General features: G+C 29.6%; 4 protein-coding genes across 6 annotated transcripts; 2 read left to right on the top strand and 2 right to left on the bottom strand.

Moving 5' to 3' along the window:
* The first annotated feature begins 23 nt into the window (after positions 1–23).
* LOC100744172 (RCC1-like G exchanging factor-like protein) lies at positions 24–2,477 on the top strand. The gene is made up of 8 exons (XM_003487800.4): positions 24–404; positions 562–822; positions 920–1,208; positions 1,283–1,455; positions 1,550–1,711; positions 1,785–1,912; positions 1,974–2,105; positions 2,171–2,477. Exons 1-8 carry the CDS (start codon positions 296–298, stop codon positions 2,246–2,248), a joined length of 1,332 nt encoding a protein of 443 aa, XP_003487848.1. The 5' UTR covers positions 24–295; the 3' UTR covers positions 2,249–2,477.
* On the bottom strand, positions 2,223–6,994 carry LOC100744056. Of its 2 annotated transcripts, none has more exons than XM_003487799.4 (15): positions 6,867–6,994; positions 6,625–6,674; positions 6,350–6,545; positions 6,111–6,276; positions 5,868–6,040; positions 5,641–5,805; positions 5,405–5,568; positions 4,983–5,326; positions 4,786–4,894; positions 4,422–4,694; positions 4,149–4,349; positions 3,916–4,071; positions 3,683–3,834; positions 2,764–2,977; positions 2,223–2,680 (listed from the first exon to the last, which is right to left on the bottom strand). In XM_003487799.4, the coding sequence occupies exons 2-15, from the start codon at positions 6,662–6,664 to the stop codon at positions 2,544–2,546; spliced, it is 2,490 nt and encodes an 829-aa protein (XP_003487847.1). In that variant the 5' UTR covers positions 6,665–6,674; positions 6,867–6,994; the 3' UTR covers positions 2,223–2,543. The 2 variants fall into 2 exon arrangements, with proteins under 2 accessions (XP_003487847.1, XP_012238573.1); XM_012383150.3 differs by having other exon boundaries at positions 6,625–6,711; positions 6,867–6,990.
* Positions 6,995–7,272: 278 nt separating this feature from the next.
* On the top strand, positions 7,273–11,148 carry LOC100744204. Its single transcript, XM_012383151.3, has 14 exons — positions 7,273–7,508; positions 7,605–7,791; positions 7,875–8,134; positions 8,195–8,365; positions 8,445–8,588; positions 8,676–8,843; positions 8,909–9,087; positions 9,170–9,393; positions 9,465–9,607; positions 9,677–9,877; positions 9,951–10,076; positions 10,175–10,326; positions 10,407–10,608; positions 10,673–11,148. Exons 1-14 carry the CDS (start codon positions 7,469–7,471, stop codon positions 10,816–10,818), a joined length of 2,343 nt encoding a protein of 780 aa, XP_012238574.1. The 5' UTR covers positions 7,273–7,468; the 3' UTR covers positions 10,819–11,148.
* Positions 10,882–16,104, bottom strand: LOC100743937 (nuclear pore complex protein Nup133). 2 transcript variants are annotated; one of them, XM_033319742.1, is made up of 19 exons: positions 15,634–16,104; positions 15,203–15,542; positions 14,822–15,139; positions 14,549–14,719; positions 14,361–14,490; positions 14,114–14,290; positions 13,887–14,067; positions 13,645–13,816; positions 13,425–13,584; positions 13,238–13,350; positions 13,062–13,168; positions 12,769–12,985; positions 12,541–12,684; positions 12,248–12,449; positions 12,021–12,180; positions 11,753–11,948; positions 11,484–11,678; positions 11,186–11,408; positions 10,882–11,091 (listed from the first exon to the last, which is right to left on the bottom strand). In XM_033319742.1, exons 1-19 carry the CDS (start codon positions 15,726–15,728, stop codon positions 10,958–10,960), a joined length of 3,435 nt encoding a protein of 1,144 aa, XP_033175633.1. In that variant the 5' UTR covers positions 15,729–16,104; the 3' UTR covers positions 10,882–10,957. The 2 variants fall into 2 exon arrangements, with proteins under 2 accessions (XP_033175633.1, XP_003487846.1); XM_003487798.4 differs by having other exon boundaries at positions 13,887–14,046; positions 15,634–16,103.
* Positions 16,105–16,624: the final 520 nt, after the last annotated feature.

The following is a 16,624-nucleotide window of genomic DNA, read 5'->3' as shown; positions in this document are numbered from 1 at the left end:
TGTCGTTGACATACAATACTCCGCCGGTAATCGCTACACATGAGATAGAACCTTTAATTCTGTAGTGAGAAGGAAATTGGAAAACAACGAGAAAATCAAATCTATGCTATTAACAAGTTTCACAGAGTATACAAGTCGGTATTCAGAAGATTATTGAAAATAAACACGCTTTATAATTTATTAAATTTATCGAAAAATTGATAACTTGATCATTCAAGGAAATTTATCCGAATCATTAACTTTTGATGCTTATGACACATCTGTAAAATTTCTTAAGCAGTAAACGGCTACAAACATGTTGAACACAATAAAAACAAGTTTGAAAAAAAATGTACAACAACCGAACAGAATTATAGAATTTAGTAAAACCAAGAATAAAATACCACTTTCAAAACCTTTGCCAGGTAAAGAAAATAACTATAAGAAAAATTTAAATAAAATGTACAAAACATGGAGCACAAATTTCTAAACATAAATATTTATCAATGAGAAAGTGCTGCATACATATATGCACACACTCCTTTTCTTTTTTGTTAATAATTATTAATTTATGATATATAGTTTTTCAGTATCCAATAAGTAACGAAAGAGAACATAGAATATATGTTTGGGGTTTGGCAGAACATGGTGCTCTTGGTACGTTAAAAACAACGATTTTCGAAAATGGTATTTCTTATATTCCGAGACCTAAAAGATTAGCTTTTGGAGAAAAGCATGAGGTAATGGACATAACTTGTGGTTATGGGTTTACTGCTTTTGCAGTAAAATCCAAAGATAAAAATATTTTATATGGGAGTGGAATAAATACAGATTCCCAGCTTGGTAAGAAAATTATGATTTAAGCCATCTTTTATTTTTAGCAATAAATTCATCAAAAATATCTTTTCATATTAAAATATAATTTTTAATATGCTACTAGGTTTCAATGAAAAAGATAAAAAATTCCCAAATGGATTAATAACTGAACCAAGACCTATTAATTTACCAATTAAAGATTCTTCTACTAAAGTCCTAGATATGTCAGCTGGAAGAGCACATTTGTTGGTATTAACAAATGAAGGTGTATTCACATTAGGAAATAATGCATATGGACAATGTGGTCGCCCTATAATATTAAATGAAAATTATGAGAATAGTAGAGTTGTCCATCATATACCTAATATTAAGGAAAAAAAGATAAAAGCTGTAACAGCTGGTCAAGATCATAGGTATGGAAATTCTTAATACTTTACATATAGTTCATTACAATATTTGAGAATTCTTCCTTACTGCTATATGATAGCATACTCTTGACAGAATCCGGTGAAGTGTATACGTTTGGTTGGGGTGCAGATGGACAAACTGGATTGGCACATTATCGAAATGAGCATAGACCAAGTTTGGTGAAAGGAGATTTGGCTGGCCAACATATTATAAAAGTTGCATGCGTTGCAGATTGTGTATTAGCACTCAGCGGTATCTGCAATATTCATGTATTAATACAGTCTTATTTTGAGTAAAAATAGACAGTAACAAGATATTATACAGTTATTTGAACACATGGTTACAGATAAAGGAAATGTATTTGGTTGGGGTAATTCTGAATATGCACAGTTACTTATGGAAGGTGAAAATCAACAGATAAACATAGCTACAGAGTTAAGTGCATTGAAAAAATTAGGTCATATTGTAGACATTGCCTGTGGTGGTTGCTTTTGCATGATTTTAAATAGTAAGCATTTATCCAGTTGTTTAATTATTTTTATAATCATGCATCATACAATTTGTATATATGAATTTATTAGATACAGGTGAAGTTTATGTATGGGGTTATGGTATTCTTGGTTTTGGTCCTGAAGTCAAAAAATCTCAGCAACCAATTAAAATTCCATCTGTACTTTTTGGAAATAATGCATACCAGAAGAATACAAAAGTAAGTTCACTCTAAGGTTATAGAAGGAAAAAAAGCGATATAATTACATTTTTTTTTCTAGGTGGTAAAGATATTTTGTGGCATGAGTCATCTTGCAGCTTTGACGAATACAGGTGATTTGTATATGTGGGGTTGTAACAAATTTGGGTCTTTAGGATTAGGAGATTTGAAAGACCAGTATTTTCCACTGAAGGTAAAGAAATTATATTCGTCATTAAAAAATAGTATAGTAATAAAGAACGATAATTTGTATTATAGGTAACTGTAGGAGCACAAGTAAAAAAGGTAGCCTGTGGAATAGATCATACAGTTACTCTTTGTAAACCTTTTATTTGAAGCATAGTATATTTTCTGTTATAAGAGGTAATATACTATTTATAAAACTTATATACAAATTGTTATTTTAATCTGTTGTGTAAAAACATTGTATATGTAGCTAATTGCTTTTTATATTATGATATATTGCAAAAATCTAATTGATAAATAATGAACGCATATCTTTATGTAGAATGTCGTTGTTTAAAAACAGACATATTCGATATAAAATCTTCCTTCATCACTTAAAGCTTGTTTCAAAAACTTTCATATGATTAGTCATTTCATTAAATTTATATATAAAATTTGCCAATTGTTACATATTTAATACAACTAAAACTATCATCAAAATAGAAATATTAAATGTAAATCTAATTGCTTCATTGGCACACACCATGTTTTCATAAGATATAGTGTATTTTATCATAGTAGGAATTCTGCAAACTCGTGGATCTAAAAAGGAAATGTTATTTATCATCAACATCAATTAAATTATTTTTTTGTCATTTTAATTTAAAATGAGTCAATGTACTTACCAGTACATTTATAAGAAATACTTGTGGAGTTTGAAGCTACTGATATATATAGTGGTGGACAATCACGAATGAAAGTAGCATCAGCACAAGAAACTGTAATACTATGTACATCATTGGATATTGATGCACATGATTTTGATGATTCTGTTGCATTGGCGTATAATGGTGCTCGTGATGAGCACACAACTAAACTATCTGATTCAGAGCCCTGGATCTGAAAATAATTACTTATAATGATATAATATTAATGATATTACTATAGTATATACCGTAGTCCTAAATTCCAAATAAAGTAAAGTCGAAAGAAATTTTATACCTCAAAATAAGACAAAATCAAGAATAACAGAACTCTATTTTCCACAAAAGGAAATCTTAAACAACAAAATTTTATTGTGTTTTTTCGATTTATTTTTGTATGTAGAATAACCCCTTGTCCATTGTCTCTTGTTCAGCCAGAAATTACGCTTATACGTGATATATATATATACAGGGTAGTTGGTAACTGGTGGTATAAGCGGAAAGGGGGTGATTCTATGCGAAAAAAGAAGTCGAAAATATAGAATAAAAATTTTTCGTTTGAGGCTTTATTTTCGAGAAAATCAACTTTGAATTTTCGCTCGGTACGCGTGCACTTTATCACGTCTCGTTATAACGGATCTCACTGTAGATTTAAAAAGAAATTAAAAAAAGAATTTTTATTCTATATTTTCGACTTCTTTTTTGGCGTAGAATCACCCCCTTTCCGCTTGTACCACCAGTTACCAATACTATACATGGTATACTCGAAAAGTTTGTAAAGTTGATTTTCTTGAAAATAAGGTCTCCAATTTTGTTATTCTAGATTTTCGTCTTTAGATTTCGCGAGTTGTGTATATATAGTATAGAATAACTAATAATATTTAAAAAGAAAGGAACTTACTTTTACTATTGCTGTATTATGGTTAAAAAAGTAATTGGGATGTAATTTATAAAAACTAATACCGTTTGGTACAATATAATCATCATATGAATTCAAAGATCCAGATGAAATATAATCTGATCCACACTGGGAATTAAATAAACGCTTGGGAACTATAACAAATTTTACACCATGATCATTCTTTTAATTTATATATGAAAATTTTAATGTCAGTTTAATATTTCTTTGTTTACCTTGCTTCATTCTTGAAACTATGTTGGTTATTGGTTCTAAAGCTTCTTCTGTGTCTTTACCAATAGAAGTACTAATAGAGAATAAATCTGTCATATGATTTTGTACTAGATCGGACCACGGATCTTTGGATGAGGCCATAAAAAGTATGATTGTATCTGAAAGAATAATTAATAATAAACTATACAAGTATTCATCTAATTCAAAAGTTTATTGTAGTGATATAAAATTTTACCTGGAATATATTCTCGTATTTGCAATATAGTTTGCAAGCAATATTGCTTGTCATTTTTAGATATATTAGAAATATATGGAACAATTAAAACAATATCAGAACGTGCTCCACCAACACCACGAACACGTTCGGCATTCAGTTTATTCTTTAAATATGCTTCCAATTCTTTGAGCGACTTAGCTAAATCAAAACCACGAGTGCCTGAAAAAGATCATTTCACAGCGAATTTTGTTGTAATTTATCACTTATTATTAATTTATGTTTAGTACATACTATTTCCATAGTAATGAGATGAATTATAGGCATGGAAATCCAAAATGTTAGAAGTACTATTAATCATTGGTGTTCCATCTTGACCATTTATTAATGTGAAGTTGGAATTAAATTGATTTATGTTTATGTTTTCCAATAAATGTGCAAGAATAGGTTTTATTATGGAGAATTCCCAATTTGTGTCCAAAATAATCGTTAAATCGACAGACATTTGATTGAAACTACATAATTTATCCGTGTCAGTACATGAAAGATCTTTATTCATGGATGTAGCTATAAAAATATTATATCAAATAAATCTTTTATGTTTAATCTAACAAATATATCTGAATCGTTTATATGAAATTTCATCTTTAATACTTACGCACATATTTCACTAATTCGTTTACTGCTTGCACTGACAATTTTTCAATTATCGGATATTCAAGCGTTGCGTGTGCTAGATCCTCTAACAATATAGAAGCACTATATGTCTGAAAAAATGAATATTAACAATAACAAAAAATGTTTGTTTTATAAACTAATTAAACATTTTAATATTGAGATATAAAATTAACTTACCTGTGCAACCAATGTTTCATTTGGTGCAACAGATGTGAACAGTGTTCTCCGATTGCATGCTCTAATAGATGAGTCAAAGAATCCTACTGGACTATAGTACATGTCAAAAATTTGTGAAAGTCTCAAATTAGGTATTCTAGAATACCATTTGCCAGTTTCATTGGCCAAAATTAAGCCATCTAAATCTCCTCTGATTTCTGCTGTTGTCATCTCATAATTACTGTTAGAATTCAAGAAATACCATCGTGGCAAAGCAGTGGAATTCCAATGGCCATTTAATCCAACATTAAGTTTGATATCTTTATTTTTAGGGCCTTGCCTTAAAGCTACTTCTGCCAAATCTCCTATAATTTCAATAATGAATATCATGTATTTTATAGAATAATTTATTAATGATTTATATCTCAAAAGATTAATATTACCAGCTAGAGTCGCAAGCCACTTGTTTTCTAAAGATCGATCCATTACATCTGAATTGTTCTTTTTTAAAACATCCGCTGATAGCAACTCGGGAAGTCTGGTTGTTTCTGGTTGTGTAGCTGCAGCTATTCCAGCTAGTACTAAGCCAAACGAAGTTGTACCCCATCTAAAAACGTATATATTTTAATGAAATAATGAATTAAATTCATCTAATTGTTTCAATAAATTATTAACTTACGGAGTTTTTACAACACCATTTTCTACAGGGCATTCACTAAGAGATAGTGGTTCTGTACCTCTATACCGTGCACTATCTGGATGATTAGGCGGTACTTCTGGATATCGCGAATTTGGATCAACCGTAACATTGTTACCTTCATTTCTCCCGTTAGTCATACTTTTTCTGTATAAAAATTATATCTTATTTCTGATATCAATTACATTATGCGGACTTTTTCTACTTACATTTCATCAGATGATAAAGTTTCTACATCATTAGCAGTATTTTTAATCATTGCCTTATCGTTATTTTTAATATCCCTTGGATATCTGTATGTATCAGCAAGTCTACAAACTTTTGTTTCGTCCCCTCTTTGAAAAATTTCAATACTACTTGATAACATAAAGTGTAATGTACACTGCAATGTAATAGTTAACTATTAGGGAAATATATACAAAATAATATGACAGTCTAAATTACATACATACCCTTTCAACATCTGTGATACTATTATTAGGAAACGTGAGAGCATCTCCTGGTATAAGACGTAGAGTTTGAGCAAAACGATAAAATTGATGAGCAATTGGTGCAAAGGGTGATATTCCATCTTGATTAGGAATAGCAGGATTCGGAGCAATACCATCTTGTCGAAAACTGTAAATCAGAATCAATAAAATTATCTCTTTACTCAATATTACTATTTCTCTAAAGCATATATTGAACTTACCGATGCAGAAGTGCAACAGATAAACTTCTCAGGTCCATATTAAGACCTTCTGTATTTTCAATTTTACGAAGTATCGCAATGAATGTATTTAAAGTGTGCGGCAGTCTATTATCTCTTTCCAAAAGATATTTGTTGTCATAACATTCTCGAAGAGATGGTGAAAGATTTCGAGCTGCATTCTCTTGTGCACGTACAGCTAAAAGTAAACAATAATAAAATTTTGTAACAAGCTATATTGCTTTGGACTTTATAATTTATTGATAAAAAGTACTTACTTAAAGTGATAAAGATAAGAAAATACCAAAATTTTGCCATTTTACTGCAACTGGATTTGTATAAAATGTGAAATTAATATTAACTTCCTATAATTTAATATCATTATATTGATTACCACAAAGTAATACAAGCTAATATAAAAATATATATGAATATATTGTATTTAGCTAAATATATTTTATACTTGAAGAAACAGCTATAAAACAATGAAATTACATTTAGGAAATTATAAAATACTTACCGCAAATGATTTTCAGTTACTTCCAATACAGAATGTATGATATCTTTCCAACTCTGTTCAGCAAAGCAATATACCACACCTATCCAAAGATATCATGATACCTATTAGATAAGATAATACATGAGTAACAACTCCAACTTTATTACAGATATCTTTACTAAAACAGGTATTTTCAAAATTCCAAAACAAATAGAGTCAATCAATAATTAATTGAATAATTAAATTAATTAAATAATTTTGTCTATTATTGTTTGTATATATTACATTCTTTAAAAATTAAATATTAGTATATTTTATTACACAAATAAATAAATTTTTATAAAAGCAATATAATAATTCCTTCCTAATTTAAATTTAAATTAATATTTATAGTATAATAGCCGACTAGAATTGTTAATAATTAAAAATCTCTTTGTAAACTTAAGAATTTCATTAAAAAAATCTAGGTGTTTCTACTTATTATTATCTTATCAAGTATCAAATAGACGATGAGTTTTTTTGATTTGTACATGTCAGTGAATCATTATAAGATTCAAATAGATATGAACAAAGTGTAAATGTTAGATTTTCAATAATATATATGGCTTTTTAATAATGTAATTATGGCATTTAATAAAATTGTATTATTGATAATATGGTGCGGTAAGTTGTTACAATATATATTAATATATATATTAGTTGTAAAATACATTAGTTGTAAAATTATAATTTTATACTAAGCATTTTTTTACATAATAGAATTACAATTAATATGGTCGCAAACAACTATACCAAAATCACTCAGAGAATGTTATAGAAATAATGGAATATTAAATCCCCGACTTCCATTGAACTTGCGTATATTAGTAGACATCATACAGAAGATGGAAAAACAATCTTATTCAATAACAGATATGAGAATAATGTCTTCATCAATATTACACAGGTCAATCTAATTATTAGTAACATCTAATTATTAATATCTGTTTGTTTTATTGTAAAATAGTAAATATATTTTATAAATTACAGATTTAAGTTCGATGGTGTTGAATATCAACAGAATATTCAAGTTACAGAAGATGTACTTCCATTCAGTGGGACTGGAACACAACATATTAAACATGAATTGATAAAAGAATTAGTTCCAGGAAATACAAAAGCTTTGCCAGTTCATATACTTTCACAAGAAGAGCGATGTATGCTTCATGAAGCTGTTTCAAATACAATTTTGGAACCTTACAATAAAAGCAAACATAAATCATGTAGTCATATCATAGAAAAACTAACAGGTAATTATTAAAAAGGGAAGAAGATATTTAAAGTAATAAGAATAAAAAATTATTATTCAGGTAATACTATGTTTAATGATACATGGAATTGTCCAAGACAACAAGGAGTGGTTCTAACACAATATGGTACTATTACTCCTGGTGCAATTATAGGAGCAATTGCTGCATCTCTCCAACATCAAAATGTTGCTGTAAATCAATTAATCACAAGTTTGGATATACCTCCTTCAGGTATAACATCATTATACTTGTTTTTATCGTAAAGTTTCATTTGATAATGTTCCTTTTACATTAGAAATGAATTCTACAGATACATATAGTTTACAATTTAATGAAGAAGAGGTCGATTTTGTTCTTCCAAGAAGTCGAGCGATTCATAAACCATTTATGTGGTACAGTACTTTAAATGTTTCATCTATGAAAATTGATAATATATGGTTGACAACAATTGCAGGTATAAAATATTGTTATGTTATACTTTACATTACATACTATATAATGATATACATGTGTTAATGTACCGAAGATCCTGTTTAATTAGGCGAATTAGCGGAAATGGTTGTGTACCAAGGACCTTTACTAGCAAATAATATGACTCTCGGTGCAACAGGATTCTGGCAAAGTATGATGCGTCCGACAATTTATTATCTTACAAGTTTATATAACAATTTTGATGCAACTCGAGCTGAATTAATAGGAGGCATTGATGGTAAATTAACGATATCTTCTGTATTTTTAAATATCTATCAAATATTTATGTGTAAAATTTTTCAGGGATGATTATTGCAACTTATTTACCAACCTGGATTCAGGACTTTTACAGCCTTCGACTTAGTCAAATTTTGGAAATGTATTACTCATATGAAGGTGTCACGTTTAATGCAAACGTGAAAGCTTGCGATCGAGCACAAGCCTTTTTATATGCAGTGCCAAAGACTATTTTAAATGAACAGGTTACTTATAATTATCAATGAAATTATAGTATATTTATATCTATATTATCCTATATTTTAATTTGCAAATATCGTTTGCAAGACTTATGCCATAGCTCAGATGTTAGCTTATCGTAAAAGCATTGCGTATATTTCTCCTGAAGCATTGCAACAACTGGTTGATATTGCAATTGAAAAATTTTATTCTTATGCAAGGAATCATTTGTTCCCTAAATTACCTTGTCATCAAATAAATCAACCTCAAGTAGAAGCACTGATTGTATTCGATGGTGCATGGACAATAGAATATACAGTAGACTTTCTTTCGTAAGCTACAGTGTATATCATATTTCATATTGTATTTCATACTTTTATTTCTACAACTCTGTATGTTTTAGAACTCTTATACAAGATTTGGATGTATCAATGTATGGATCAAAAATGGGAATAATACATGGTACTTCAGGAGAATGGTTGTTAAATGTTACAAACAGTCCATCAATTGCGTTTCAAGCATTAAACAATTTTACTAATACAACGTGTAAGATTGATTGTTTCATAAAAATATTTATTACTTTCTTTTATGTGATTGTGAATAATATATTTATAGGGCCTACGAAATTTAATTATACCCGAGTTTTGGAAACGGTATCTATTTACTTGAAAAGAACTTGGGAGTACAATTACAAAAATCAAATAATTGGAAATTTTGGTCAGGTAGTTATACTCTTAATTCCATTAGCTCACATGTCTAATAATGAGAAAGAATCAGTAATGATATTATTGCGTCAACTAAAACACACTCATCCAGGTAAATATATAAATTTAAAACATGAATTACAAAAGGTTAATTTCAATAATCTCTTTTTCCATTAACTTTTCAGAAGTTCATTTTGTATATTATGTATCCCCATATAACGAAAATTTATTTGAATCATTTACTTTATGGGAGGAAGATTATATAATAAAAAATTCCAATATTGACACTATTATTCAATACGTATCGAGAAGTACGTTTTACTACTTAAGTAGTCAATATGATATATATCATAAAATTTTAAATGTAAAATACTTATTTTCTTCTCTCTTTCTCTCTGTACATTTTTAGTTCCACGAACACTACGACCTGCGACAGTTGCAGATGTAAATATGAATAAAAATGTCATTCCCCAATGGGAAGATTATATTAGTCCTTCAAAATCTATTACTTACAGAATACATTCACACTGGAAACGAAATATGAAAAAGATAATAGTTACGGTTTGTATTTAAAAAAAACAGACTATTTTACAAATATCGTTACTTTGCTTTTCATTTTTATTATAATATTAATTTTTCAGATTCATACCTTTGGCTATGGTACAATGAATGCCTGTATATGGGTAGGATTTGAACCTAATGATAAACAAAATTTACAATGTGCAGAATTATCTGGTTACAAAGAAGTTACATTAACGGATCACTTTAAATGTACTAGTACTTCGTCTTGTCCTAATTTTTATCTTCGTACGCAAAACGTAACTTCTTTATATAAATGTGCAGGTAACTATTAACTATTACGAATAATACATCTAGCAAAGTTTTTTTAATATAATAAAAATTTCAGAAATAGACTGTAAAACACCGGATCAAGTAAGATATATCATAAGAACGAATCAGCAAAATGTTCATTATGATAATTCTGCGGATAAAAATGCAGTATTGATCTCATTAAATATTTCAGCCTTATTTGTATTTCGAGTATTCATGTGAAATTTATTATATTTCAAGTTTTTCTGTGGATACTTATAAAATCTTTTACTATAAAATTTATACTATTATATTGCGTAGAAATTTATTTATTACTTAGAAAAATACAAATTTTGTCTTTACTTACAATTGTTCAGGTAGATTAATAATTGCTATATGCATACTCATACACAAATTTGATGAGGAATTGAAAATTACTCGATGCAGCAAGATCTCCCAATTCAGGTTCTACCAAAAGCATATCAACTGGCGGAAGAAATTCGTTTACTTGATCACCTTGTTATAAATAAAACAGAATATATTTTATTGGTATATATTACTTAACTTAAATAATTAAATTATTTTTTTAAATCGAAAATTAATAAGGTACCAGTAAAATGTGCAAGGTCCATTAATTTGAAAAATATTGTTTCTTGTACTTGTTGTTCAGGATTCTTTCCTAGGGTATCCCACTGATCCCGTTTAGCAGCTCGTGCCCAAATTTGCAATTTCAATGACACTTTTTCATCTTCTTGCTCCACATACTCAAGCAAATCAAGAGCTTTCTTGAAGTCGTACTCATTTGCATCAATATTATCCTCAGATGTGTACAACTACATCAATTATATATGTGATATTTATATCAAATGTTTTATAAAATAAATGTATTTTATAGTCGAATGAAGTACCGTAATTAATTCAGTCGGTGTAAATACTTGTAATTTTTCTACATCATAACCATATGTAGTAAGTACTTGAGTTGGTAATTCCTCTTGATAAGCTACTAGCGCTAATTCATTATTGATTCTTTTTACACAGTCTTTCACTTCTTCTTCTAAATCATCCGAAGCAAGAAGGGCCAATTTTGCTAAAGAAAGTATGGACTGTAAAAAAGATGAGTAGTTCATAAATAAAAATATTTAAATAGCTTAAAAGATAGAATATAACGAGTGTGTACCTTCTTGCGTGTCACTAATTCACTTTCTTGAATTGCTAAAGAATAAAGCGTATTAGCAGCAAAGCGTAAATCGTCCGTGAGAGCAGATTGTACCCATGATAGAGTTGGATGTTCTGCCAACTTTTCTGACAATTCAATGGTACCTCCGCGTCTACATTTCTCTACTAACTGACCCTGGCGACCATCTTTCACGTACCTATGATAAAAAAATATTATAATACAAATGAAGATATTTGTTCCTATATTATTGTCTATAAAAGAAGCTTACCATGAGAATAAAAATCCTACGAAATCTTGAGCTGCAAATTTTTTCATATATCCATCCAGTTGGCTTTTATTGTTAGTTAATTCGCATATCTGTATCAGGGACGCAAAATCGCAATACTTTTCAGCTAACATTGCAGCACTATCGTATTGTTCTTCCTTTACTGCAAATTATTTAGTATGAATATCTAGTTCTATCGACATAAATTATAATTAACAAAGAATACATACTTAAAGGTTGAATTAGATTCATTCGATCTGTTTCGTATTGCTTCAAAAGTATTTCAAACTTTTCTGTACCCTTAACACTTTCTAAATGACATTTTCGGCCATCTAATATTAAGTCTATATAACTTACTAATTGTTCATATAATTCATTTCTCACTGTTGAATCGTTGCTTCCAGTTATGCCATGTTTGAGAGTTACATTATACTGAAATAAAAAATTAAATACTGAAGAAATCTTTCTCTAATAATGATTTTCTTATTTTTGCTATGAAAAGTTATAATATATAAATATTAACCATTGTGTTGAGACAATTTCTTAACCCATGTTTTCCAACTGCAGCTGTCCATGGAAGATACTCAGTTATTCCGTTCGAACATCTCGTAGGAATAAATCGTTCAGCATTATGTTGCCGGTATTTCACCACTTCATGCAGGATACCCTATTAGCAGCATGTATTTAACAATTGTACTTTAACATTATTTTTTCTGTTTTATTACTAAAGTCGTATTAGATATATACTTACTAATAATATAGCGTTTACTTGCATAATATAATGTGCTACTTGTTGGATGGGTCTTTCAGACTGAGTTACTTCTGATGCATTGTTTACTAAAGTAGGAATAAAACGATGTACAGTACTGACTTGACGATAAAATATATCACGTGCTGTTAATTCGTCAGATATGTAAGCTTCAGGGCTTAAAGTTTGTTCTATTATAGTATCTATAATATCTGTATACCTTGAAATAAACAAAAATGACAATTTATCCATAGAAAGAAAGCTCATATACAAAAATACATATTGAAAAAATTTACTTGTTCTGGAGATTATATATAGTTAGTGCCGCAACTATCTTTTCTGCATATTCTGCAAGAACGTGTGGTGTAGACATAATTAGTCCTCTATAAGTAACAGCACAGAACTGAAACAAACAATATTATATTCATATGTATTATACATTTAATTATAATATTATGATGAATAAACTTACTCTGTTCCATAGATCATGTTCTTTTAGAAATGTTGTAAATAAATCTATGGCTTTCTGCTTCCCTTCTAGTTGATTAGGTATTTGCATAGAGGTGACTGCATTTATCGTTATAGCTATAACAATATATGATTATTGAAATTTGCGCAAACATTTGTATTTAAATACGAAATATATAAAATTTAATTACACAAATCTCTGTGATTTGACCAACGTGGATCATTTGCTGGATAATCGTCTATCAGATCTCTAGCAACTTTTAAAATCAGTGTGTCGAGATTAGCATCTATATCCATTACTGGTTCTTCTTGCAAAGGAAAGAGTTGTAATAAAATATCTTCACACTGAGCCTGCAACAGAATGATTACGTTAACAACTATTGACCTTAAAACGATGTAAAACAAATTTACCTCACTTTGCCGTAAACTAAGGAGAAATGCAGCACGCAATTGTGTAGCACAATCAGAACTGTAATACATATCTTGAACTTCTTCATTACTGATAAGACTATTAAAATTTTGTGCAGCTGAACTAGGTCGATAATTATAATCCACACTTGTATTAACATTGTCTGTATAACTCCTAAAAAATTTATTGATTTTATTCTTAATAAAATTATTTGCTTTTAAGGTGTATGTAAAAAAAAACGAACAAATTAAAATCTTGCGATATAAAATCCGACGGTATGACGGAAACTAATCCGAAATTCTTAGTAAATAAAACTGGAGTTCCCGAACATAGTGCACCACCAAGAATACTATCTTCTCCGCCTCGCACTAAATCTATCTTATCTTGCTCGTGCTCGGATATACCTAAAATGTTTTTATTTAACACTATAAAAGAATTCTACATAAAATCCTACAATAAATTTTAACTTACAGTTCACAACAAGCACTTCATACTGATTGTATATAATGGCTTCCCAACCATGTAATATAAAATGGTAAGAAACTAAAGTTGATTCAACATCATTATGATACGAAATGGAATCAATTTTAACTGGTATAAACCATTTAAATGTATTTGCTAACGTTATACCAGATAGCTGTATCAAACCTATGACATATTTGATTATTTTGTGTAATAAAAGTATAATAAAGTGAATCTAAATTTTTTCAATTATTACCAAGTGCAAACTCAATAAGAGGTGATGCATCAGCACAATGGGCTGCCATTAAAAAAACTATTCCTTCATTACACGGTTGCATATCAATCAACCAGGTTTCCATATTTTGTGGGTTGCATGCACTTGATTTCTAAAATAAAATAAATGAATGAACATAATACTCTTTATATGTACAACATTCTACATACCCAAATTTCTCGTTGGAAAGTTTGTGAAATAATGTACCCAATATCTTCATCAAACTCCATCTTCTCTTGCTCATTATGCGGGAAAGACCAATATTGCAAAGATGAGCCAGCTAAAATAAGAACCCTTGATCCTCTATCTCCTAAGGTTGTGCAAGTAACTTTTACTAATTTCTATGAAACAAAAACACATTTGCTGTATTTTATATTTTTTGTATTATATCTGTTATTAAAAATGTAGTTATATATATATATATATAATTATGTAAAGTTTACAGTTTCTGTGACTGGAGATTGAGGCATAGCTCCAAATATAAGAGAAGTCATTCTTCTTCCTATACCACCTAGCCATCCTTGACTTGTTCTAAGAACCTGACAGTTGATACTATTCTTACCACCTACAAACTGTGGTTGTAACAATGCTACTGTGCATGTGGTTGTAGCTAAAATACAACCATGACCAGGAATATAAGTAAGACAATCGACTTCTTGCCCAGCAAGTTCTGCACTTGTTTCTACAGAAGATCCTTCATGGGCAACGCTAACCCAGAACCGTACAATACCTTCAGGAGAAACAGCCATGCAACTAGGCACCTAATGATTTTAAAAATTAGATGTTAATAATAATAATTTTTAGTTAATGCTTAATTTAAATACCTGATGGCCTGGAGGCAACCACACAGCTATGCATTCTGCTTTGTGAGCTAAATCACTTTGAGGCAACAATAACTCTCTGCATTGGCTCTTAAAAGTTCTCCTTTGTTTTGAATCATGGATAGTGGCCTTACATTGCCACACAAGCAGTCTACGACCACATACAAGCCAAGCCCAACCATCTATTGAAATATTAACGCTAACAGCTGTGTTTCTATCTACAAATGTTAAAGCTTCCGTAACAAGTACAGGCAAGGAGGATCCGAAACTTTCTACAACATGGTTCGGCGTTTTACATATTATCTGTACTGACTGATTCGATCGTCCGGATACACTTATCGCTCTACAAAAAAAGATAAGGCAGATCCATAGAAATACTAATTTATAAGCAAAGTTCCATTAATCTGAATTTGTAATATTTATAAAAAACTAACGAATTATTTTTTCTTAAGGATTGAACGATTGACATGCGTTTTCGCGGAGACGTCAAATTTCTTCCTAGTGAATTTCCTATACTCGTACGATCCATTATAGTTTGTTCTTTGTTTAAAAACTTGACATCAAAGAAACCGGTTTATCAATTAATATTCTGAATTGCATAACAATTTTTCACTAATTTCTCTATGTATACAGTATTATATAGGTTATTTTTTCATATACATGAACCGGTAAAACGATTACATGTGCTTGGCACGAACAATAAATGATAGAGTTAAATAAACGCAGACACTAACAGTGTTTAACGAAACTTTTCAATATAAAGTAAAATTTACAATAAATATACACAACTGATAATTCATTAAATGAAATAGATGGTTTACTCGCTTCTCTATTTCTCATTGAACATTCTAAATTTTATGTATAATTTCATATATTGTCGAATAAGTTGAGTTAGGAAAAATAAATAAAACCATGTGATCGAAATCTAGGGAGAAATAAGGTTGATTAGAAATTTTACCAGATATAAGCATTTGGCGTACCATGAACATAGGAAATAATAATATGTCCATTTGTAGCGTTTCATTTTATTTATTTTAAGTACACCTGTACGTAACGGTTTGCTATGTTACTTGAGTTTCAATTAATATTTTTTGTTAGAAAGTGCCATGACCTTACATAGTTATAAATGTTTCGAATAATCTCCATACGATTTCATAAACAGATCTCGACATTCATATACTACATCCTAGGGAAAACCGTGAAAATCAATATTGAAGACAAGAATGCATGGCAAGTTATGAATGTCTCAGATAGAGACAAAGGCATTTGCTACCTCACAAGAACGAAAGCTTTGTTGTCTTCCATGTTAATTTTTTACGACTCAATTTTCGGACGGTTTTCTCTGAAGAGAGAATTTCATCTCTGGTTTTAGTAAATAAGAGTTGGGACCTGTTTATATGGTCGTGCTCCATGGTCAATACGTTT

This window comes from Bombus impatiens, unplaced genomic scaffold (genome assembly GCF_000188095.3).
Source record: "Bombus impatiens unplaced genomic scaffold, BIMP_2.2 scf_0203, whole genome shotgun sequence".
Taxonomy (NCBI): domain Eukaryota; kingdom Metazoa; phylum Arthropoda; class Insecta; order Hymenoptera; family Apidae; genus Bombus; species Bombus impatiens.
Note: the sequence above shows the minus strand (reverse complement) of the source record. Positions and strands in the feature narration are given on the sequence as shown.

Coding starts and splice junctions, on each gene's coding strand:
- LOC100744172 (XM_003487800.4), top strand. CDS start 296: ATGTTGAACACAATAAAAACAAGTTTGAAAAAAAATGTACAACAACCG. Junction 405..561: donor ACTTTCAAAACCTTTGCCAG/GTAAAGAAAATA, acceptor TATGATATATAG/TTTTTCAGTATCCAATAAGT. Junction 823..919: donor AAATACAGATTCCCAGCTTG/GTAAGAAAATTA, acceptor ATATGCTACTAG/GTTTCAATGAAAAAGATAAA.
- LOC100744056 (XM_003487799.4), bottom strand. CDS start 6,664: ATGGCAAAATTTTGGTATTTTCTTATCTTTATCACTTTAA. Junction 5,327..5,404: donor GTGGCTTGCGACTCTAGCTG/GTAATATTAATC, acceptor TTGAAATTATAG/GAGATTTGGCAGAAGTAGCT. Junction 4,695..4,785: donor CGAATTAGTGAAATATGTGC/GTAAGTATTAAA, acceptor ATATTTTTATAG/CTACATCCATGAATAAAGAT.
- LOC100744204 (XM_012383151.3), top strand. CDS start 7,469: ATGGCATTTAATAAAATTGTATTATTGATAATATGGTGCG. Junction 8,844..8,908: donor ATTAATAGGAGGCATTGATG/GTAAATTAACGA, acceptor AAAATTTTTCAG/GGATGATTATTGCAACTTAT. Junction 10,609..10,672: donor TTCTTTATATAAATGTGCAG/GTAACTATTAAC, acceptor TAAAAATTTCAG/AAATAGACTGTAAAACACCG.
- LOC100743937 (XM_033319742.1), bottom strand. CDS start 15,728: ATGGATCGTACGAGTATAGGAAATTCACTAGGAAGAAATTTGACGTCT. Junction 13,817..13,886: donor ATATCGCAAGATTTTAATTT/GTTCGTTTTTTT, acceptor TAAATTTTTTAG/GAGTTATACAGACAATGTTA. Junction 11,949..12,020: donor GTAGGATTTTTATTCTCATG/GTAAGCTTCTTT, acceptor TTTTTATCATAG/GTACGTGAAAGATGGTCGCC.